Source organism: Fukomys damarensis, unplaced genomic scaffold, assembly GCF_012274545.1.
Source record: "Fukomys damarensis isolate Sample0158 unplaced genomic scaffold, DMR_v1.0_HiC HiC_scaffold_9, whole genome shotgun sequence".
In the NCBI taxonomy this organism is placed as follows: domain Eukaryota; kingdom Metazoa; phylum Chordata; class Mammalia; order Rodentia; family Bathyergidae; genus Fukomys; species Fukomys damarensis.
In genome coordinates this window covers 27,977,364-28,000,566 of record NW_022900921.1, presented here as the reverse complement: position 1 = coordinate 28,000,566, position 23,203 = coordinate 27,977,364, and the positions used below count along the sequence as shown (strand labels likewise).

General features: G+C 39.2%; 2 protein-coding genes across 5 annotated transcripts in view; one reads left to right on the top strand and one right to left on the bottom strand.

Annotated features, from left to right (window-relative positions):
• The window catches only part of Znf346 (zinc finger protein 346), a 39,672-nt gene extending 24,467 nt beyond the window's left edge, over positions 1-15,205 (bottom strand). For 2 of the 4 annotated variants that reach the window (XR_004516419.1, XM_033761658.1), the window contains exons 1-4: positions 14,953-15,204; positions 3,240-3,343; positions 2,627-2,719; positions 357-501 (exon numbers count right to left, since the gene is read on the bottom strand). Coding sequence is in view for 3 of the 4 variants with exons in the window: in XM_033761658.1 (XP_033617549.1) it covers positions 357-501; positions 2,627-2,719; positions 3,240-3,343; positions 14,953-15,127 (517 nt within the window). In the remaining variant the exon portion in view is untranslated. Of the gene's footprint in view, positions 1-356; positions 502-2,626; positions 2,720-3,239; positions 3,344-14,952 lie in introns of all 4 variants that reach the window. The other 2 variants (XM_033761660.1, XM_033761659.1) reach the window with 2 other exon arrangements.
• A 29-nt stretch (positions 15,206-15,234) lies between these two features.
• The window catches only part of Uimc1 (ubiquitin interaction motif containing 1), a 159,660-nt gene continuing 151,691 nt past the window's right edge, over positions 15,235-23,203 (top strand). Inside the window, exon 1 of the mRNA XM_033761652.1 lies at positions 15,235-15,292. The gene's annotated coding sequence lies outside the window, so the exon portion shown is untranslated. The remainder of the gene's footprint in view (positions 15,293-23,203) is intronic.

Sequence of the window (23,203 nt, the reverse complement as noted above, 5' to 3'; positions counted from 1 at the left end):
GGAACATACAGTAATGAAAGCAGGTGGATGGTAGGAGAGAAAAAAAAAATCTATGTGTGCATGGCCTGTAAGACTTTTGGCCCTTCTGAATTATAATTATTGGTCAGGACAAAAGCTTAGGCTAAGAAGCTTCTACTGAGAAAAACTGATACAATCAAAGAAAGGGAGGTCAGATGAGCAAAACTCTAAGGCTGTATTCCAATGAAGCAGATCTATTTTGATATTTTCAAGGGCTCTCAAAAGCAGTCCAACCTCTCCACGTCCGTGGCCCCAATGAACATTTCTGGGAGCACCTGTCAACGGTGCCCAGAGGACAGGAGGGGTACCAACAAAGCACTACTCAGGAAAACCAGTACCTTCCACCTTAGTGGATTGCTGCTTCAGCTTTAAGTTCTTTGCGTGGGTCTTCCCCAGGTAATGCGACTGGGCCACAACAGGGGAGGAAAAGGTCATGTTACAGATGGGGCAGCACTGGTTCTTGTCTTTGCTTCTGCTGCTCTTCTGGTTGGGAGAAAGAACATAGGTCTGATCATGCCACTACTCAGCCAGTCAATCTTCAATGGTTCCCCACTGCCCATAAGATACTGGGCATTTAAGATCCCCTTCACATATTAACTCCCAACCTACCTTACTGGATTCTTCTCCAGCTACTTTGTCCCAGGCTCAACTCATTGTTCCCAACTTTGTTTTCTGTTGCTTCCCTGCTTTGTTTGGACTATTCTTACTGTCTATAATGTTCCTCTTTTCCTGCCTGGTATTATTTGTTGGACTTCAAAAGGCCCAGTTTAAATATTAGCTCTTTATCTGGGAGATTTTTACTCAAAAAAATCATTTAGCAAACAGTTATTAAGCCCCTTTATGTACGCATTCTAAGAGAAATAAATGTTGCTTTTCCTCTGTAATCCCAGAGCACTAAATAGTCCTTTACTATACTTCTGGCTACTCTAAACCAGTAGTGGCAAACCAATGGCATGTGTGCCATAGCAGGGTGTTTGTATCACTGAAAACTCTAAAAGGTTCACCATTGCTGCCCTAAACTGACAGTGTCATAGCTTAGGAGACATTTCTGAGAACTCAAGTACAACATTTGGGCATGGGCTGTTTGCCTCCTCCTCGTTTCCTAACCTTATATACACTGCTGAAGTCTGGCATACAATAGATGCCCAGGGTTCTTTGAACATCACTGGGTTTTATTTCCTGATTATGGTTAGGACAGAAAATGATTTCAAGCCTTTTTTTTTGTTTGGTACCGAGGATCAAACTCAGGACCTTGTGCTTGTGAGAGTAGGCACACTGAGCTAAATCCCTGGCTCAAGCCTCTGTCAAGAACTGCCAATTTTTCTGAAAAAAATGGTATCTTAACAGGGTATTCATTCTCCATTTCTCAACGTTGGTACTATTAATATTTTTGGCTCAGTTATTCTTTTTGTGTTGGTACCAGGGATCGAACTCGGGTCGCTGTGCTTGCAAGGCAGGTGGCGGAATCTCCTCAGTGATTCTTTGTTGGTGGTGAGTACTGTGATCTCATTTGAACTACTCAGTTACCCTGACAGGAGTTGACGGAACTAAAGTACAATTAGAGAAAGTGACTTGTTCAAGGTCACAGAGTTGATCTTGCCTTCCTGAATTCTAAATAACAAGAAAGGCAAATGGGATGAATCCAGTGAATTCCAAGGACAAACGAGCTCTGTCCATCTAACCACTGCCTCCTATAATAAAAGGCAGTAAACTCTTATTTTATTAAACATCTACAAGGAACTGGAATTTTGCCTCATAGTATCTTGTTGTTTGTTTGTTTGTATTTTTCTTTTCTTTTTTAAAAGACAGTGTCTTGCTATGTAATTCAGGCTGGCCTTGAACTCACTATGTAGCCTAGGCTGGCCTCAAACTTATGGTAAGTCTTTTGCCTCAGCCTCCCAAGTGCTGGGATTACAGGTGGACACTACCACACCTAGATCAGAGTATTGTAAGAGGCAGGAATTATTTCCACTTTATGAGTAAAGTTCAGAGAGGCTGCATAACTTGCCCAAAGACACTCAGTAAATTGTAGAGCCTGGTGTACTGACTTCTTTTCCATGAAGTCCACAGCCTCCCACAAAAAAAATATTATGGAACTCCTGAGGCACTAGGGATTGTTTCAGTATAATCCTCATAGTAATTCTGAGCCAAAAAATAAACGCAATTACTTCTCAATCATTGCAGGCATTGGTTTTACTAATTTATCCAAAACATTCAAGTGCTGAACTCAGTTCTTTTTCACCACTCTCAAGAAAGTATGCAGCCTGGCTTCCTTCTGCTTTCTCTTGAGCAGCTTCTTGCCCTGATCCACCAAACCACTGGATGGTAATATATAATAATAGTTCCGTTTAGTGAGTCTCTACTATGTGCCAGGTTCTGTGTTCAGTGCTTTTTATAAAACTTTTTTTGTTTTAGAAAAAAATCCTGAAAGGATGTTATCCTCATTTTTATAGAGGAAGAAATTAAGGCTCAGAGAAATAATAAGACCTGGCCAAAATACATAACAGGGCTGGGATTTGTAGCCAAGTCAGTGTGATTCTTTAACCGCACCAACCTGCTTGCTGGCTTCATCAGAAAGTGAGCGGTCTCAGCATGGCAGCTGTATTACCTGATCTGAGTCTAGCCTCTTCGTTTCCCCCTTTAATGTCTCCATTCCATGGATTGCTAGGTATCTCTTCACTTTGTTGGCATGTTTTTTGCTCTGCAAGAACCCAGGAAAAAGATCAAAGATAGCCAAATGCCATTTCATATTGAAGGCACTCAAAAACATTAGATTTTTATCCAATTTATCCTCTCAAAAGCTTCTGAGAAGGTGGGGGGAAGAAAGTTTACTGAGTTCCTACTCTGTGAAAGGCACTTTACATTCTATTAAATTTAATCTTCACAACAATCTATGAGAAAATTGTTATATGAAGAAACTGAAGCTGAAAATGGTGACGTTTCTTGCCCAAGATGAGAAACAGAGTTGTGATTCAAATTTAGGTTAATTTAAAGCTATGCCTCATACTTTCTACTATGTCAAGCTGCAAAGAAAGATACACATATAAGGATTCTGATATAGACAGGTGAGATGAGATTCAGGGAAGTTAAGTCAGTCTTCAAGTACAAGCCGATAAGCATGAAGGCAAAGAAAGAATTACCTCTCACCATGTAAGTCAGGGAGAAGTGAGGGTTTGGCATGGGTTGGAAAAATAAAGCACTGCTGAACTACAATGGCATACCTGGTAATGTGCCAGCTTCTGGGACTCAGAAATCAGCAAGGCACAGCAAACCTTACACTGGGTGTTGGTGAAGAGACACTGATTCTTCTGGATCATGTGCTCTACTACAGAGGGGGAAAAGAAAAAATCTGAGTTAACAAACAATACCTCGATAGCACAGGCTTTGAACTCTATCTCAAATACATGCACAGAGTAATGAAATGCATACCAGTACATACAAGATGTTACCTGCATCTTCTGCATCCATGACTCTGATAAGGTCCAAATCCACTATTACTTATTTTATAATTTTATGCATGTCAAATTTCTTTACTAACTTCTTTTATAAAGGGATCTTTAGCTCAATGGTAGAATGCTTTTCTAGCATACACAAGGCCCTGGGTTCAATTCATAGTACCACACACACACATACACATACCTACACAAACACACAGACAGAAGAAAAGGATGGAGAATCTTTTCTTCTTCTTCTTTTTGGTACTGGGGATCAAACTTGGGTCCTTGCACTTGCAAGGCAAGTGGTGGAACCACTGAGCTAAATCCCTGGCCCTAGGATGGACAATCTTTAGATCAGACTTACACAGATTATTAATAAAAATAAATAAAAGAAAAATGAAAAAATTCTAGCTAGATATTAATGCCAGAGGATTGGTATGCTCCCTAAGAAGAGTAAGAAGTCAGACACGGTAATGTGCACCAGGAGTCCTAGTTACTTGGAAGGCTGAGCCAAGAGGGTCCCTTGAGCCCAGGAGCTTAGACTGGGTAACACACCAAAAAAAGGAAGAATAAGGGAGTAGCACTTTGAGACAGGGACTTGCTATGTAGTCTGGGCTGGCCATGAATTCACCATGTAGTCCAGGCTGACCTTGAACTCATATTGTCCCTCCTACCTCAGCCTCTCGAGTGCTGGGATTATAGATGTGTGCCACGACACCCTGCTAAAGAGAGGTTTTAAAATATGGTAGTATCTGAGACTTCTTCCCAGGTAGAATCAGGAGACTAAAAGACTTGAAAAGAGAGCAATTTTCTCATTCCTTTTAAATTTAATTTTACTATTATTATTTTTAAAAAAGGATTGTCAAGGCTGGCTTTGAAGTCCTGATCGTTCTGCCTCAGCCTCCCAAGCAGCTGAGACTGCAGGCATGTACCACCATGCCTGGATTCTCACTGCTCTGGATCTGACTGTGAAATATTTTAAATTGCCTAATATATTATACTAGTTCCACACTGTAGGAAACAGTATTAGTCTCTGCTTAATTGTTGGGCCTGGATAACAAAGCCTTATCTTTCTGAGGTAGGAATAATCTCACTAAAGGCAAGAATTTTTGGGCCTTCCAAATTTTGAAGTTAGGCAGAGGAAGTAAAGTTGAATATAAAACAAAGTGAGTTGAGGGGTGGGAATTCTGACTACAAGGTAAAGAAATTTCCCCTAAAGCAGCTATATAACTGGACAGAACAACCACTTCAGCACTCTAGAAATGGACAAAAGGCATTCAACAGAAGCAATTATACTTACAGAACTGTTGAACTTTGTTAGAACAAAGATCTGTGGTTTTCTTGTTTTGTTTTTGGTACCAGGGATGGAACTCAGAACCTTGTGCTTGCAAGGAAGGCAGTGGAACCACTGAGCTAAATCCCCAGTGTGATTTGTGGGTTTTTGTTTTGTTTTGTTACCGGGATCGAACTTGGGTCCTTGTGCTTGCAAGGCAGGAAGCAGAACCACTGAGCTAAATCCTGGCCCTTGTGGTTTTTCTTATGTGAAGCTACTCTCAGTTCCTCTCATACTTGGAGCACAGCCTACCAGCAAGGGACAGGCTCTGTGAACAACTGTCTTCCTCATGGAAGAGGGATATTACTACTTGATTTTGAGTGGCAGGTAAGGCCCACATTCAGCCATACAGTTGGTAGAAATGATGATCTCAAAGGCAGGTAAGTAGAAAGAGCCAAAGGTTCTACAAGTCAAAAGTTGTGGGTATAGCTGAGGCAAGCATGGACTGTGTAGTAAGGGAGATTCAAGAGGCTGTTAGCCAAATATTTCTGGCCTATCCTGAGGCTAATGAGAAGTAAAAGCCAAAACAGACCTAAAAATTGCCTGAACTTTGACTAAACTTCCCTATCAACACACAGATTTAACAGCATAATATAAAGTCCTTGTTGACATGGTGGCAATGCCTCTAATTCCAGTACTTGGAAGGCTGAGGCAAAAAGGACTCAAAGCTCAAGGGCAGCCTGGACTTTAATACAGTGAGATCCTGTGTCAAAAAACAAAACAAAACAAAAAAACAATGAAGTCGTTCTTGGCTCCAGGATTTTGAACATCACTGGTAAATTATTGGCTGACCAGTAAATAACACAGACACATGGAGAAAGATGATTACAAAAAAAACCAAATGACACTATTTTCTTTTGATGTCTTCAGCCACCATGTAAATAGTCTGATTACTTTGAGGCCACCAGGTTTTGAGAAACCCCAATGAGTCCATGTATAAAGACCACATGGAGAGGTTCTGATACCAAATGGCAACAGACTTTTGGCTATCTCCCAGAAGCTCCTCTCACCCACTGTTTTAGCTTTAGTCACCATTTGACTATAACTGCTTAAGAAACCTTCATCCAGAACTATACAGCAAAAGCTTCCACAAATTCCTGACCCACAAAAAACAAGAGTTCTAAACAAAACAAAACAAACCCCCAAGAGTTCTATGAAGTTAAGGTGAACATAAGAAGAAAAAAGAACTTATACCAATATCAGAATTCTGAGAAAGTAGCCTGACTACATTTAACTCTTGCTCTGATATCCCCATGCAACTCCAACCCAGCACATCAGAAAAGTTTGATAAAGGCATTTAGGTATTTGAGAGGCAGAAGGAATGGTATCAGGTTGGGGCTCTCCAGAAACAAATGTAAAAATGTTCCAGTAGGCTAATAATAAAACTCTGAGGCCTCCTTCTCAGCTTTGCTGGAAGCAAGGAGTTTTCACCATCAACTGAACCTACCCCTCAACCTATAAAGCTAGAAATGGACATTAGAATACTGATATAGGAAGATCTCACAGTTCCATGACCTTTTTTTTTTCTGTTTGAATCCACAGTCTTGAGCATGCTAGGCAAGCACTCTACTAGCCTTCTTTATTTAGAGACAAGGTCTCACTAAGTTGCTAAGGCTGGCTTCAAATTTACAATCCCTCTACCTAAACCTCTTGAGTAACTGGGATTACAGGCACGTGCCACTGTACCCAGGACCATGACCTTTCTTGACAATAACAATAGCCAAGAGATATAGGAATATGGTCTTTACTATATGTCTGCCTTCCAAATTGTATGAGAAGTTATAATTATTAGGATTTAATTTGTACTTACTATATAGCTAAGTTACAAGGAATATGGGGTAGAGGCCTAGAGATGAAATTTAGAGTATGACTCATAGGGCTGATTTTCACCAGGGTCAATGAAATGCAGACATAGAGAACTAGTATGGAACAGTAAAATAAGTCATAAACCAGGAGACTGGGGTGTAGCTCAGGGGTAGACTGTACACTTGGAATATATAAGCCTTAGTTTCAATATCTAGTATCCCCACAAAGAAAAGAGATAACTCACAGACTTCTTTTTTTTGTACCGGGATCGAACTTGGGCCCTTGCGCTTGTAAGGCAGAAAGTGGAACCACTGAGCTAAATCCCAGGCCCCATAACTTACAGACTTAATAAATTTAGGGGAAGTTGTATCTGGGAAGCAAAATATCTCAAAATTATTACAATATTTTAATCCAAGTTATAACTGTCTTTGGACAACTTTGGTATCTCAAGTTGTCTTAGTATGACTTAGGTCCAGGATGACTGGTTCCAGAATGACTAAACCACCTTCTATATTCCAACTAATAGTACACACTGTTTGCTATTACTTGGCCTTATATATAGTTTTAAAACTTAAAAATTTTGCCAGCATGTTGGCACATGCCTATAATCCCAGAACCTGAGGATGGGGCAGGAGAATTGCCACAAGTTTGAGGCCAGCCTGGACTACCTAGTAAGTTCAAGGCCAGCTAGAACTACACAGCAAGACCCTGTCTCAAAGGAACCCAAACCCAAACCAAACAACACACAAAAATAAAAAATCACTCCCTCTCAAAAAACTCCTTAAAATTTAAACTGGGTATATTGGTGGAGGTTTGTAATCCCAGCTACTCTTGAGACTGAACTGTGAAGACTGCAATTTGAAGCCATCCTGGGTAACTTAGCAAGACTGTCTCAAAATGAAAATGAATAAAAAAGGACTGGGGATATAGCTCAGTGGTAGAGTGCTTGCCTAGCATACTTGAAGCCCTGGGTTCAGTCCTCCATTACATTTGTAATACAAAACAAAATAAAACCTATAATTAAGACAGACACAGTTGTACACACCTTTTAACTTCAACTATGTGGGAAACTGAGACAGGAGGACTGAATTTGAGGCCAACCTTGCTATTATGGTGGGATCCTGTCAAAAAATGAAAACCTCTATAATTTAGCTCTTTAGAAATTCATCAGTAATTGCTAGAGGTCCTCAGAGAAAGATGAAACCTATTTAGAATCCTGTTTATTGGGAGGCAGTGAATTTCTAGGTATAACCATAGTTAGAAAGCAGCAAGTAACAAAAAGATTCTAGGAAGGGAGGCTGAATATAATTTACCTATGGATTAGGTGGTTAGATAGTATATACAGTCTAATGGGTAAGATGTTCTTTGATAATGCATCAGAAAGTTGGTCTTATTAAGGCTATAACTTTGGTTGATATTTCTACCTATTTTTAGAGTCCATATTGTTGATATATTTCTCTGTCTTTCTCTCTCTGTCTCTGTCTTGCTCTCAACTACTCTCACCTGCCTAGTCCAAACTGGCCTTGTGATCCTCCTGCCTTCCAAGTGCTAGGATTATGGGCATGCACCACCACGCCTGGAAATAGCTCAAATCTTTGGCCAATGAAAAAGGCATGAAAAAAGTAAATGTGAGGTATTGTGGTACTAAAAAGTTTCCTACTTAGAATATGTATAAAACAGAACCAAATGGAAATTTTAAAGTTGAAAGAACACATGAAATGAAAAATTCACCACAGAAACTCAACAGTAAATCCAAAGTGGCAGAAGAAAGAATCAGTGAACTTGAAGACTAGATTAATGGAAATATTCATTTTAAAGAACAAACAGAAAGGTGGGCACAAGCAGATTTCGGAAGAGCCCGTTTGTAAGGTTCTCTTGCACTCCTTTGCCGCATTCCTTTCTCCCCTAGGAGTTGCAGAGGCCTTCACCACCCGGGAAGAAGTCAGAGAAGGTGAGTAAGAATAAAGGTAAAGGAGGCAAAAACAGATGCAGAAGTAAGAATGAGCATGAATCTGAAAAAAGATAATGGGTGTTCAAAGATGGGTAATATGCTCAAGATGCTGGGAAATAGATGATTAGAAGCGATGTGCTTAGATGATGTGAAGAGGTTATGTCACATCAGAGGGAAGCTGAGAAAAATGTTTTGGAAATATACTTCAGACATCACATTGGTTAGTCTCCAGAGAGCTGGGGATTTAGCTCAGTGGTGCTGCACCTGCCTTGCAGAAGCAAGGTACCAAGTTGGACCCCCTGGTACCTTACAGAAAAAATAAATAAAAAGAACCTCATATTGGTTGGTCTCCAAGACTACCATGATAACAAAGCTGATATGATTCTAAAATACAGTATGGATGAAGCAAGAAGTCTGAAAACATATGGCAAGCTTCCTGAGCATGCTAAGTGAAACTGACACATTTGGTCCTGGAGATGATGATGATGAAGACACTAATGATATCTAAACTGAGCCCAATATTTTATATTCCAAATTTCTAGAAGATTGTTCTACAGTTTAGATTTTGACCATAACCCTCCAAGAAGTTTTCATTAGTATGATTGTAATTTATTAAGGCAGTTTGATTTGGTTCTAAGGTATTTGTTCCTGTAAAAACTGTTAATGCTAAATTATCTTAAGTGAAATGTTAAGCCCATTTTGTTCATTTGATGTAACAGAGCTTACAGTAAAGGCAATATGTATTTCAAAAAAGTAGTACATTACTTGCTATGTGCCTCGCAAGCACAAGGTCCCGAGTTTGATCCTGGTACAAAAAAAAAAAAAAAAAAAAAAGTACGTTACTAAAAAAAATTCTTTTAAATAGTGCATTACTGCCTTCCCTGCTTTGACCACTCCTAGTAAGTGGGTGTTTTGAATAAAGCATGTGCCTCATATTCATTATAGATTGTGATTAACTCCTAACTTCTTAAAAAGTTCATTGGTACATTTTATGTATACAATGTTATGACACTCATCACTGGGTAACCTCTAACTGCTGACTGGCCTATTGACTGTACACAATCTTTTTTTTTTTTTTGGTACCAGGGGTCGAACTCAGGTCCTTGTACTTGCGAGGCAGGCATCAGAACCACTGAGCCAAATCACTGGCCCCAACGATACTCAATCTTTTTGTATATTCTGGTTGCCTAGATGTTCCCTAGATTTTTATACAATTTAAAGGAGACCTAAATTTGCATTTGAATTAAAACAGTAAGTTTGTTTTCTATATTTTAATAGCACGTGGCTATTTTTATACTAATTTTGATTATCATTACATTGTTTTAATGATTTTACTTTGCCATCATAAACATATGGGCTGGGAGGCTGGGCGTGGTGGTGCACACCTGTAATCCCAGCACTCAGGAGGCTGAGGCAGAAGGATCGCTGGGAGTTCCAGACCAGCCTGAGCTACACAGTGAGTTCAGGTCAGTCTCAACTACATAGTGAGACACTGTCTCAACGCCCCCCCCCAAAAAAAACCTGCACAGCAATAGAAACCACTGACAGCATGAAGAGACAACCTACAATGTGGGAAAAAATTTTACCAGCTGTTCCTCAGACAAAGGAAGCTGGGGTGGTGGGGGGAAAGAAAAAAGAAAAAGAAAACCGAAAAAAATAAGCAGCCGCAAATGCAGTTTTCAGAACTTGGATTTTAAGGCCAGTTTTGAATTTTTAAGGTTAGTTGTAGAAATTAAACACTAGGAGGCACCCACTTAACAGTGGAAATAGGTATCATTGAGGTGCTTTTTAAAAATAACTGTGCATAGAAAATTTCCCAAAGATTGTTCTGATCATATGTATGCAGGTTTTTTTTTTTTGGTTACCGAGGATCAAACTCAGGACCTTACGCTTGTGAGGCAGGCCAGGGCCACTGAGCTAAATCACCAGCCCAGCCCTAGTAAACTTTTTTTAATAAGGAAAAATAGGTCAGGCATAGTAGTGCATGACTATAATCTCAGCACTTGGGAGGCTGAGGCAGAAAGACTGCCACAAATTTGAAGCTAGCCTGGGCTATGTAGTGAGTTCAGGGCCAGCCTGAACTACATAGTGAGACCTCTCAAAACTCTATCCTCCCCCAAGGAGGAATATACTCTAACACTGAGAAAAAATATATAAATTGGTAACACAGCTGTTAATTATTATTATCATCAAGTAGTATATGTTTTATTTTTTGTGTATGTATGATGGGTGACTGAATTCAGGGCATTCACACTGAGCTACATTCCCTACTCTTTTAAAAAATTCTAAGAAAGTTTTGCCAAATCACTAAATTACCCAGGCTGGGCTTGAACTTGAAATCTTCCTGCTTGTCTCCCAGGGTGCTGGGATTACAGTATGCTATATTTTCATTAAGATTTACATGTAATACATTTGTTGTTACCAGCATCATCACAAATATGAGAATAATGCACTGCACAATGCTACAGTGGCTATATCACTATGATAGGAATTCTTCAGCTCCCTTTTTTTTTTGGTACCAGGGATTGAACTCAGGACCTTGCTCTTGTGAGGCAGGCATGATGCCACTAAGCTAAATCCCCAGCCCAGCTCTTTTATCTTATGAGACAATTGTTGCACAGTCTGTAGCTGATGAACACAGTTACATTTTAATTTTGAGACAGGGTGTCACTACACTGCTAAACTGCCCAAGCTAGGCTTGCATTTATTATCTTCCTGCCTCAGCTTCCCAGAATGCAGGAATTACAGGCATGTACTACCACACTCAGCTCAATGTGATATTTTAACATGCATATAGCATGGACTGATGAAATGCAATCTTCCTTCCCAACCTCTAGCTATCTCTATTGTATGTTCAGGTTGACTTTTTTTCTGAGCTTCCACATGAGAGAGAACATGCTGCGCTTGTCTTTGCCTTATTTCATTTAACATAATGTCCTCTAATTCATTCACCTTGCTAAAAATGACAGAATTTCAAACTTTATGGGAATATTTCATTTTGTATATATGCCATAGTTTCTTTACCTATTCATCTGTTGATGGGCATGTAGACTAATTCTGTATCTTAGCTACTTTGAATAGTGTTGCTGTAGAGGCATACAAGTATTTGTGTGCTAATTTTATTTCTTTTGGATATATATCCAGTAGTGGAATAGGTGGATTGTATGCTAGATCTATTTTCAGTTTTTTTAAGAACCTCTATTCTCCATAATGACTATACTAATTTACATCCTTATCAGCAGTGCATGTGAATCCCTTTTTATTCACATCCTCACCACGTTACTTTTTGGTAACAGCCATTCTAAATGGGGTGAAATGATATATCATTGAAATTTTGATTTGCATTTCCCTGATGGCTAGTGATATTGAATTTTTTTTCATATAATTGTTGACCACTTGTATTTCTCAAGAAATGATCAGATCATCTGCCCTTTTGTATTTGTCTAATTGGGTTTTTTTTGGTGTTATTTTTTTGAATTCCTTATACATTCTGGATATTAATTCTTTATTAAATAAATAGTTGGCAAATATTTTCATCGATTCTATAAGTTGTCTCTTCATTGTGTTGTCTTTTCCTTTTGCTGTTCAGAAGCTTTTTAGTTTGACGTAGTCCCATTTGTTTTTGTCTCTTGTGCTTTTGGAGTCCTATATATAAAAAAAAAAAAAATCACTGCCTGTATCAACTAAAACTTCTTCAATAAGAATTGCTTAGAAAATGAAAAGACAAGTCACAGGAAATATTTGGAAATTCTATCTCTAAAAAAAGACTTGTATCCAGAATATATTAAAAACTCTTAAAATTCAGTAAGAATCCAATTACAAAATGAGCAAGAGACATGAATAGATATTTCACCAAGAAAGATTCAAGTGGGCTACAAGCACATGAAATGGTGCTCAAAATCATTAGTGCTTAGAAAACCACAGTGATGGCCTGGGGATTTAGCTCAGTGGTGCCTTGCCTTCCTCACAAGGGCAAAGTCCTGAGTCTGATCCCTGTATGGGAAAAACAAAAACAAAAAAACAAAAAAAAACAACCATAATAAGGCATCACTAAAATGCCCTCTGGAATGACTAACATTAAAAGGAAAACAATAATAAATATTGGGAAGGAGATAGAGAAAATGAAATCCTCATAAACTGATGGAAGAAATGTAAACTGGTGAAACCATTTTAGAAAATAGTTTGGCAGTTTCTCAAAATGTTAAAGTCTGCTGGAGCTGGGTATACTGGTTCATGCCTGTAATTCCAGCTATTTAGTAGGCTAAGGCAGAAGGATTGCATGTCTGAAGCCAGCCTGAGCAACTTAGCAAGATCCTGTCTCAAAATCAGAAAAAATTAAAAAATGCTCAGTGGTAGAATACATACCTAATATACATGAGGCCCTGGGTTCAATACTCAGTTCAAAGGACAAAAAGGTAAAGGTGGAGTTATTACATGATTCAACAATTCCACTCCTAGAAATATACTCAAGAGAAATGAATGTCCACACAAAAATGTGAGCACTAACGTTCACAGCAGCATTATTCACAACAGTTCCAAATGTCCACAACTAATGAATGGATAACCAAATGTGGTATATCCATTCAGTGAAACTCTATTTAGCAACAAAAAGAAAGTACTAATACACACTATGACTTGGTGAACCTCAAAAACATGCTAAGAGAAGCCAAACTTAAAAGACTACATATTGTATGATTCTATTTGTATGAAATGTGCAGATAGGTAAATTTATGGAGACAGAAAACAGATCGTGGTCACTCAGAGCAGGACACGGGAACAGGGATTCAATATGAAAGAGCACAAAAGAACTAACTGGGGTGATGGAAATGTTCCACAACTTGTGGTTAGGGATACACATCTCTATACTTTCACTAAAAATCATTAAATGGTTGAATATATACACATAAATACAAATTATAGTTTAATGAAAGTGTTAGAGAAGAGTAGAACTTATTGTCGTAGATATCTACCTAGATCTAATAAAAGCACAGGAGAAGTGAGAATAGGGAAATGATCTGCATCATAATAGTGACACCATATATTTATTTATACACATATAAGGAGACAGTTTTTTTTCAGAGAGCAGCTGTGGTGTTTTCTACTTCAAGGTCCAGGGCATGCCTTCCCTACACCCCAAGGTCACTTTATTTTTGTGTTCCCCAATTCTTAGACATTCTTATTCTTTGCATCTCTTACATTATACTAGAACATTATACATTTTGATGTCTGCAAGCCCCTTCAATGCAAGGACAGTAAATTCCTCATCTCTAGTTCTGATGGCCAGTCAGTTATAGGAAGAGCAGGAATCAGTGAATGTCTGTCAAATTAATAAAATGAAAATTAAAGGGGGAGATAATTTTATACCAAAAATGTTTTAAAAAGATATAAGGGCTGAGAAAGAGTATGAACATTATTTAGAAGTCAGGCTAGCCTTACTGTTTATATTGGAGACGTGGACACACAAATTTAAACATGACTTCCTGGAATGTGGTCAAAATTCAATTTTATCCAAGGCAGTTTAGGAACATATTAAACTTTCCAAGATTAGTCTGCTCAGCAAGCAAATGAGCCATTAAAGAAATCTGATTTCAAAAAAAGTACAAAGAAAAGAAAAGAAAGAAATCTGATTTCCCTGTAAATACATGACAAGATTAGCAAAGCCCAAATACATACAATTCCTGTACATTTGGGTTAGCGTCAAATAGCCAGCTCTGAAAGAAAGGACAGTTGAAGGGGGTCACACAAGATGGCCAGGCCAGCTCTTCCCATCCTCTTTATTTCTCATCTTACACAGTCTCAGATTAAACAGAGTAAGCTGGGAAGCTTCAGCCCAGAAGTGACACGGCGTGACCTTGGGTACATTGATCTGGAACCAAAACGCATTTCCAGGCCACTTTCTCAGGCTCCTTCCTAACCCTCAACTTAGAGTAAGATCCGAGCAAGAGGCCAGATACCTAGAAACAGCCAGCGCGCAATCACCAAAGCCAGGAGAAAGTAGAAGGCCTTCTAGATCCCTTCATTAATGTACGAGCTTGAGAGAAAAAGGGCAAGGAACAATACAAGCGTGGAATTCTGGAGAATGAGACGAGAGTCGGGGAGAAATACTTGGCTTGGCCGCCAGTACGGCAAAAAAGGTTCCGTAGGTCTCCGCGAGAGCAGTGTTAGAGAGGGGAAATAACCTAGAACCTGAGCGAGACAAGCCTGGAACCTCCGCGTGCGGAGTCGGGGTCGTGTTGGGGCCTAAGAATACAGGAGTCCCCGGGCGCATCACGCAAGGAGGCGGGCCGGGGGCCGGGGGTGTGACCAGAGCCCCCAGGAACAGGTCCGCGGTCCCGCCTCCTCTCTGCGCCACTCCCCGCAAGCCAAGCAGGCGGGTGAGGGGCTTCAGCTTCTAATCCCCGACTCACCTTCTTCCCTCCCCACCGGCTGAGTACTGGACACTGCTTCCCACAGGCGGCGCGCCCTCTCGCGGTCGAAGCGCACTCCGTCCGGTTCCCCGCCCTCCCGCTCTCCCGAGCTGTTGTATGGCTCGGCCCTTCCGCCATCCGCAGCACCTACAGTGCCCAACACCGAATACTCCATCTTTCCTGCAAGCCCAAGCCAGTAGAGAGCTGCTTCTGCGCCTTGGTATCGCGAGATGTTGAGCGGCAAGGACGCGCAAGGAGGCGTTGGTGGTGGGGGAAATCCTGTCCAGCAGATCTCGCGATGTTTGGGCGCTGCATCCTTCTTTGCGTCTCTGGGCCTGAGGTTTGTTTTGGTTTGCAACCTCCGGGACTTTTCGTTCTTCTGCGGTGTGTTTGGAAACCTGTAGTCCTTTCCCCAGTAAGGTCCTTTCCCCAGTAAGGTCCCCTCCCTCCAGATGGCCTCGTGCGATTCTTGGTTCAGGGTTCTCACGTTGCTCACGGTCAGCCGTTGACCCTTTTCGTTTTTATTGGATCATGTTATATGGAAAAATTCCCCCATTTTACTGGTGTGGAAACTAAAGCCCAGATCCTAAAAGTTGGTTAGTCAAGAGTTTGTTACTACTAAATGGCAGAGCCAGGATTCCATCATGTTTCAGTTATTGTTAATCTAAGGCCATACCAGCCTGAATGCGCCCGATCTCGTCAATTACTGCAAATAAATAAGTACCATTTGTTGAATTCCAAGTACCAACCCCTGCCCCTTAAACACCAGATCCATATATCCAGTTGCCCGTTTGACCCTTCTACTTGGATGGCTACCAGGCTTCTGCAACGTTAAATGTCAAACAAAATTTTATCTCCTAACTCCAGACCTGCTCCTCCCCCAATATTTTTTGGGCCACCATCTCTTGTCATGGTAGTATCCTCTCTGGTCCCTTCCCTAACCCTTCAGGTATTTCCAGCCCTGGAGCACCAGGGAATGTCATGCAACAAGTTAGATCATGGCATTCACATGCTCAAATCATTCAGTGGCTCTCCATATCCCTCTTGGCCAAAGTCCTGACTTTGACCCAGGTCTTATATAATCGATTTCCCTTAATCGCTGTGAGCTCTTCTAATGTGTTACTCAGTCCTCAAACCCTAATTCTTGCCCCAGTAGCCTCCTTTAATGTATTTCTCCCACATATACCAATAACTCTATCTCTTTTTCTCTTATCCCTTCACTCACAGCCCGGTCCGTATCCTCCTTTACAGCTTTATTATTTTTTCTCCTTAATATTTCTCACGCATAGTATATGTTTTAGTTTTTAATCTTGCTTATTGTTTATATTTCTACTGGAAGACAAATTCCAGCAAAGCACGGATTTTTGTCTATTTTGTTCACAGCTAAATCCCCAGCATCTTGAAATAGAGCCTAGATCCTCCTAAGTACATACAAAATATTTTTTGAGTGAGTGATGCTTATAATTACCTATTTTGATCTCATTTATTAAAATATTGATATTTATTATGAGGTAGATGATATTTAGGACATTGGAATACAGTGGTGAACTAGACAGGGAAATGAGCAGGTAAGCTCTAGTATTTTTATTAGTGTATTTTTATTACTGTATTGGAGAAAAGTATAATACAAAAGTTGACATAGTAATAATTGCTAAGGAGAAGACAAAATAAGGAAACATCAGATGAATTGTGAGGGAGAAACATTAGGGTGTTCAGGAAAAGTATCTGAAGAAATGACTTTTGAGCTAAGACCTGATTGAGGAGAAAGGAATGCCTATGCAAACTTCAAGGGAGTATTTCAGGAAGAGATAGGAGTGAGTTGATGTGTTGGAGGAACAGGAAAATGGACAATGTGGGAGGAGCCTAGAGAAGGGGGAAATGGTAACGAGGTCAAAGAAAGATTATTTTTGCTTGAGATCACCTGGATCATAATGTGCTTTACTCATTTATACCACACATATTTACTTATTTATGTGGGAGTCTTTTCTTATCTGCAGGGACACATTCCATGATGTTCCATGGATGCATGGAACTGAGATAGTACTGAACTCTATATATACTATGTTTTTGCCTCTGAATACATAAAGTTTAGCCAACCATGCTGGTGCATGCCTGTAATCGCAGCACTTGAGAGGCTGAGGCAATAGGATCACTCAGTTAAAGGCCAGCCTGGGCAACAAAATGAGCTCAAGGCCAGCCTGAACTACATAGTGAGACCCTGTCTCCAAAACAAAATAAACAAACAAATATATATATTAAATTTAATTTTATAAATTGGAAACAGTAAGAGATCAACAACAATAACTAATAAAACACAAACATTATGACAATATACTGTAATGAAAGATTTTTAAAGCTTATGAATTATTTATTTCTGGAATTGTCCATGTAATATTTTTGGACCATAGTTGATCATGGATAACAAAACCAAGTATAAAGGGGAATTACTGTATTACAAGAATGGCCCAGTCCTGGATTCCTTGCTAGAATCTGGTGCTACAGGTAATGCCTTGTATGTGTTGGGTTGATTATATTTCTTTTGAATGAAAAATGAGACCCATTTGCAGTGCATTTTTCTGTGTATTTTTGCCATAAGGAATGAACAGACTTAGAGAAATGATTTTGCCAAGGGGCATGAACTGGCTACACTGACTCAGGATGTGGCTTAGTGTAAAGCAGTGCCTAGCATCAATCCCTAGCATTTCACAAAATAAAAATAAAATCTGGTGTGATGGTCAGGGCCTATAATTTCAGCACTCTGGGAGATTGAGGCAGGAGGATTTTAAATTCTAGCCCAGCCTTAGTGATTTGGCAAGAACCTGTCTCAAAAAATTAAAAAGGGCTGAAAATGTAGCTTAATGTGACGACCTAGGGTTCAGTCACTGTACTGATAGAGAAAAGAACAGGCTATGTAATTCAGCACACATTTCAGCTATGTAAACACTATCACTGTGTATATGGCACAAACTCACATGCTGTTGTACTTAGTAAGATATAGTTCCTGCTCTCGGGGGGATTTAATTCTTTGTCTAACTCTCAAATGTTTGAAATATACGTATGTATGTGTATGTGTGTGTGTGTGTGTGATATAAAACTTCTAAGTATATATATCTGAGAGTGTGTGTTAACTGCTATAATAGAGGTGACAAGGTTAGTGTGGATGGGGTGGGACAATGAATCCACAGTGTGTGGATCATGACAGTATCTGCAGTACCTCCTGTAGGCTTTTACCTCTCAAATGTAGTTATGTATCTCTTGACTGTTAGTGGTGGCTTCAGATTAGTTGTTTGAATATGAACCCAAGATTGAACCAAAACAACAGTGAGAGGTGGCCTTCTTTTTTTTTTTAAGCAGTCCAAAGATTATTTGAAAAAGTGAAGTCAAGAGTGAGGGAGAAACTGGCTCTTCAGAGCAGGTTTGGGCCAAGTAAAATGGGAAAAAGCAAGATAAAAGTACACTGGGCTGGGCTGGGGATTTAGCTTAGTGGCACTGCACGTGCCTCACAAGTTCAAGGTCCTGAGTTCAAGCTCAGGTACACTGGCCAAAAAAAGTACACTGGGCAGGCTATAGTGAGAAAAACTATAATAGCAAGTAGAGGTGCTCTTAAGGAGAACCATGGAAGAGCCAGCCCTAGCCAAGGTTGGGGTGCTCGTATTTGCTGCAGTCCAGTTCATTTCTCAGGCTTTATGGTTTTTTAGTGTCTTCAGGGATGCAAGGAAACAGTGTGTTCAGATGATGACAGATTTAAATTCAGAGACTTTTCAAGGACAGATCGAAGGTATGAGCAGTTGCAGATCATAGATTTTCAGAGGATTTTTAGAAGTTGGAAAAGGAGGACAATTGTGTTAGATTCGTTAATGCTACCCAACTTTCCCCACCCTATATCCTACTTAGAAAAGGCACATATCTGTGTGGCACATTAGAGAAAACAGATAAAGGTGTTCTTTCTCATTTACTGCAGTAAGTTCCAGGGAATCCAGCCCCTCTAGTCCCTACTGGGCCACCTTTGGATCTGGGAGGATAGATGCTCAGAGTCATATGGGGAAGAGAATTTAGGTGCAGTGAGTGGCCTTATCTTGAACCTGATATCTGAAGCCAGCAGTGTTAGGGAATTGATCATGTTAAAGCATACTGTGACGCCGCCTCACAGGCTGCATACTCCTGGTACATCTTGGCTCCTAAAATGACCTCATGCCCTTATCTCTGTTTTCCCTCCCCACCAAGGCCACAGTGGTCCAGGAAAGTTAAAACCTGTGTCTGCAAGACTGGGCCCATAAAAGCAATCTGGCCTGTGATACTGTGATAGGTTAAAAGTAGCTCACTCCTCATAAATAAACAATAGCCCACGCCAAAACTGATGAAAGGACCTTCCTTTCTTTGTTCTTCTCTCTCCTTCTGCTTCTTCTTCCTCCTCTCTCTCTCTCTCTCTCTCTCTCTCTCTCTCTCCCTCCTTTCTGCCTCCCGGCCTTTGTGCTCTGCCTGACTCTCTGCAATAAAGATCTCCTGTTGGACCTCTCGGTGCGTGAGTGACCTGATTGGGAAGGGGACACCCTAAGGGGACACGCGAGACCCTTTTCAAGCAGTATGGGGAGTTACCTCAGTAATCTCTGAGAAGTGAGCACATATTCAACATGGCATCAGCTGTTCTCTTTGCACTCATGACCTATATTTCCTTTTGTAAACTAACACTTGGGAAGCTACTTCTTTATCTATAAGATGAAGAAATAATACCCACTTCAAATAACTGTGATCAAGATTAGTGTAAGGTCCTGAATTCAATTCCCAGTACCGGGAGGAAAAAAAAAAAAGATTAGCCAATATAATCTCCATAAAATACTTAGCATGTTGCAAGGCATATAGTACAGTGGACCCTTGACTTATGAACTTGATTGATTCCCAAGGGCTTATTGTAACTCATGTTGATTATAAAACAATATAGCTGATATCTGGATGTTCACTTGGGTACACACTATGGATAAGAAGAGGCAGACTAATCTTCCATTAACCCAATTAACCCAAGTTGTTCATATTTCAGGCCAGTTGTAACTTGAGGGTCCATTGTACTTAGGAATTCACTAAGACATGAAAAATTTGTAGAATGAAAACTATAAATTATTGCTGAAAGAAATTAAAGGATGTATAAGTTAATCAAAATATGAGGTATAATCAAAATATATACTGAATATTAATGTAATAACTATCATGATTTCTAATGTCATAGGTTAATTTTGCCCACTTTTGAACTTTATATAAACAGGAATCATACAATATGTTTGTGTGTCTATTTTTCTATCTCAATATATTCATGAAAATTATATGTATTATTGCATGTAGTTTGTTCATTGTCTTTTCTATAAATATTCTGTTATACCACAATTAATTTACCTATTATACAATGGTTATATATTTGGTTTTTTTTCTAGCTTTTGGCAATTGTGCCTATATTTATACTCTTGTGTTTCAAACTTTTGGCTATTATGCTATGAATAGTCTCTGGTTTTGGTATCAGGGTAGTGCTTGCTTCCAGAAATGAGTTTGGGAGTATTGCTTCCCATTCGGTTTCATTAGAGTTTGAGGAGTAGTGGCATTAGATCTTTGAATTTCTTATAGAATTCAGCAGAGAACCTGTCATGAACTGGACTTTTCTTTGTTGGTAGTTTTAAAATTACATCTTCAATTGCCAGGATATCGCTCAGTGGTTCTGCTGTCTGCCTTGCAAGTACAAGGGCCCAAGTTTGACCCCTGGTACAAAAAAAAAAAAAAGCATAAAATTACATCTTCAATTTCATTGACTGATATTGGGTTATTTAGAATTTTTATATCTTCTTGATTCAGCTTTGGTAATTCATATGTATCTAGGAATCTGTCCATTTCTTCTGCATTTTCCATCTTGTTAGAGTTCAGGTTCTCAAAGTAGATATTGATGATCTTCTGGATTTCTTCAGAATTCATTGTGATTTTACCCTTTTCATTCCCAACTGCATGGATTTGCATCTTTTACTTTCCTTTTTTAAAAAAATAAGGTTAGCTAAGGGCTTGTCTATTTTATTTAGTCTTTCAAAGAACCAACACTTCAATTAATTGATTCTTTGTATTGTTTTCTTAGTCTCTATTGCATTATTTTCTGCTCTGATCTTTACAATTTCTTCCCTCATCTGTGCTTTGGGTATAACTTGCTTTTCTTTTTCTAGAGAATGTTGAGGTTCAATATTCAGTTATTTATTTGCGCTCACTCTGTTTTTCTGATGTGGGAATTCACCACAATGAATTTCCCTCATAGGACTGCTTTCATTGCATCCCATAAATTCTGGTATGTCATAGTGGCATAATCACTTATAATAGACAGTAGAAACTGTCTAATTTCTTCTTTAATTTCATCTGTGACTAATTGGTTCTCCAGGAGGATGTTATTTAATTTCCATGTATCTATGCTGTTTTTGTAATTTCTCTCGTCATTGATTTCCAATTTCATTGCACTATGATCTGATAATATGCATGGGATAATTTTAATTCTTTTGCATTTACTTAATCATGTTATATGAGCTACTATATGGTCTATTTTGGAGAAAGTCCCACGTGCAGCTGAGAAATATGTGTATTTTGTTGTGTGTGGAACACTGTAAATATCTACTAAATCCACTTGTTCAGAAGTTTGGTTCAGTTCTGATATTTCTTTGTTGATTTTTTGTCTAGATGACCTGTCTGTGACAGTGGTATATTGAGGTCCTTGTTAAAATTGTATTAGTGCTTATCAGATTTTTTTATATCCATTAATGTTTGTTTTAATGGTTGGGTGTGCAGGTATTTGGTGCATATATATTTATTATTTTTATCTCTTCCTTTTGGATTGTTCCCTTAACAAATATGTAGTAACCTTCCTTATTTCTTCTGATTAGTCTTGGCTTGAAATTCACTTTGTCTGCAAATAGTATAGCTAGCTACCCCTGCTTTTTTCTGGGTTCCTGTTGAATGGAGTATTGTTCTCCATCCTTTGACTTTCAGTGTTTGAATTTATTTTTGAGTTAAATGTGTTTCTTGTATGCAGCACATTGTTGGATCTTGTTTCTTTTTTTCTTTTCTTTTCTTTTCTTTTCTTTTCTTTTCTTTTCTTTTCTTTTCTTTTCTTTTTTTTGGTACCAGGGATTGAACTAGGGTCCTTGACCTTGCGAGGCAGGTGCTGGAACCACTGAGCTAAATCCCCAGCTGGATCTCGTTTCTTGATCATTTTGCCAATCTGTTTCTTTTGATTGGTGAATTGAGACCATGTACGTTGATGGTTATAACATATTTATCCTTGTCATATTAATTTCCTGTTTTTGATTCCCTTTCTTTCCCCTATGGTTAATTGCTTGCCTTGCCAGGTAGATTCACTCTACTGGGATTCCTGGAATTGTTGTCTTCATTGACTTTTTTGGGTTTTTTGTTTGTTTGGTTTTGGTTTTGGTTTTGAGACAGAGTCTCACTATGTAGTTGAGATTGACCTGGAACTCACTATGTAACCCAGGTTGGTCTTGAACTCACAGCGATCCTCCTGCTTCAGCCTCCTGAGTGCTGGGATTATAGGCATGCACCACCACGTCCAGCCTTCTTTGACTTTTTCCAGAATGTCCTTTAGAACATTTTGGAGTGCTGCTTTGGTGGTCATGAGTTTCTTTATTTGGTGTGCTTTATAATGGAAGCATGTTATTTCTCCTTCAATTTTGAAAGATAATTTTGTGGGGTACATCAACCGGAGGTTGTTTTCTTTAGATCTTGAAATACTTTACTCCAAGTTCTCCTTGACTTGAGGGCTTGTGTTGAGAAGACTACTGTGATCCTGATGGGCTTTCTTTATAGGTAATTTGTTTCTTTTCTCTAATAGCTTGTAATAGTATGTTCTTATGTTGAATTTCTGGAATCTTGAGTATTATATGCCTTCTTGTTTTTTCTGATTATGGCCATTTGGAGTTCTATATGCCTCACTTATTTGTATGTCCAATTCTTTTTCCATGCTTGGGAAGTTTTCTGCCATTACCTCTGTGAAGAGATTTTTAAATGTCCTTTGTGCTATCTTCTGGTTTTTCATTGATTCCAGTCAATCTTATTTTGTTCTTCTTTGTGTCATTTAGCAGTTATTGGACTGATTTTTGTGGTCTCATGCTATTTTTAAGAAATCTTTCATTTGATGATGGCTAAGCAAAAATCTGTCTTGTAGAGCTGATATTCTGTCTTCACATTGGTTGACTCTGTGGTGTATACTTTCAATATATAT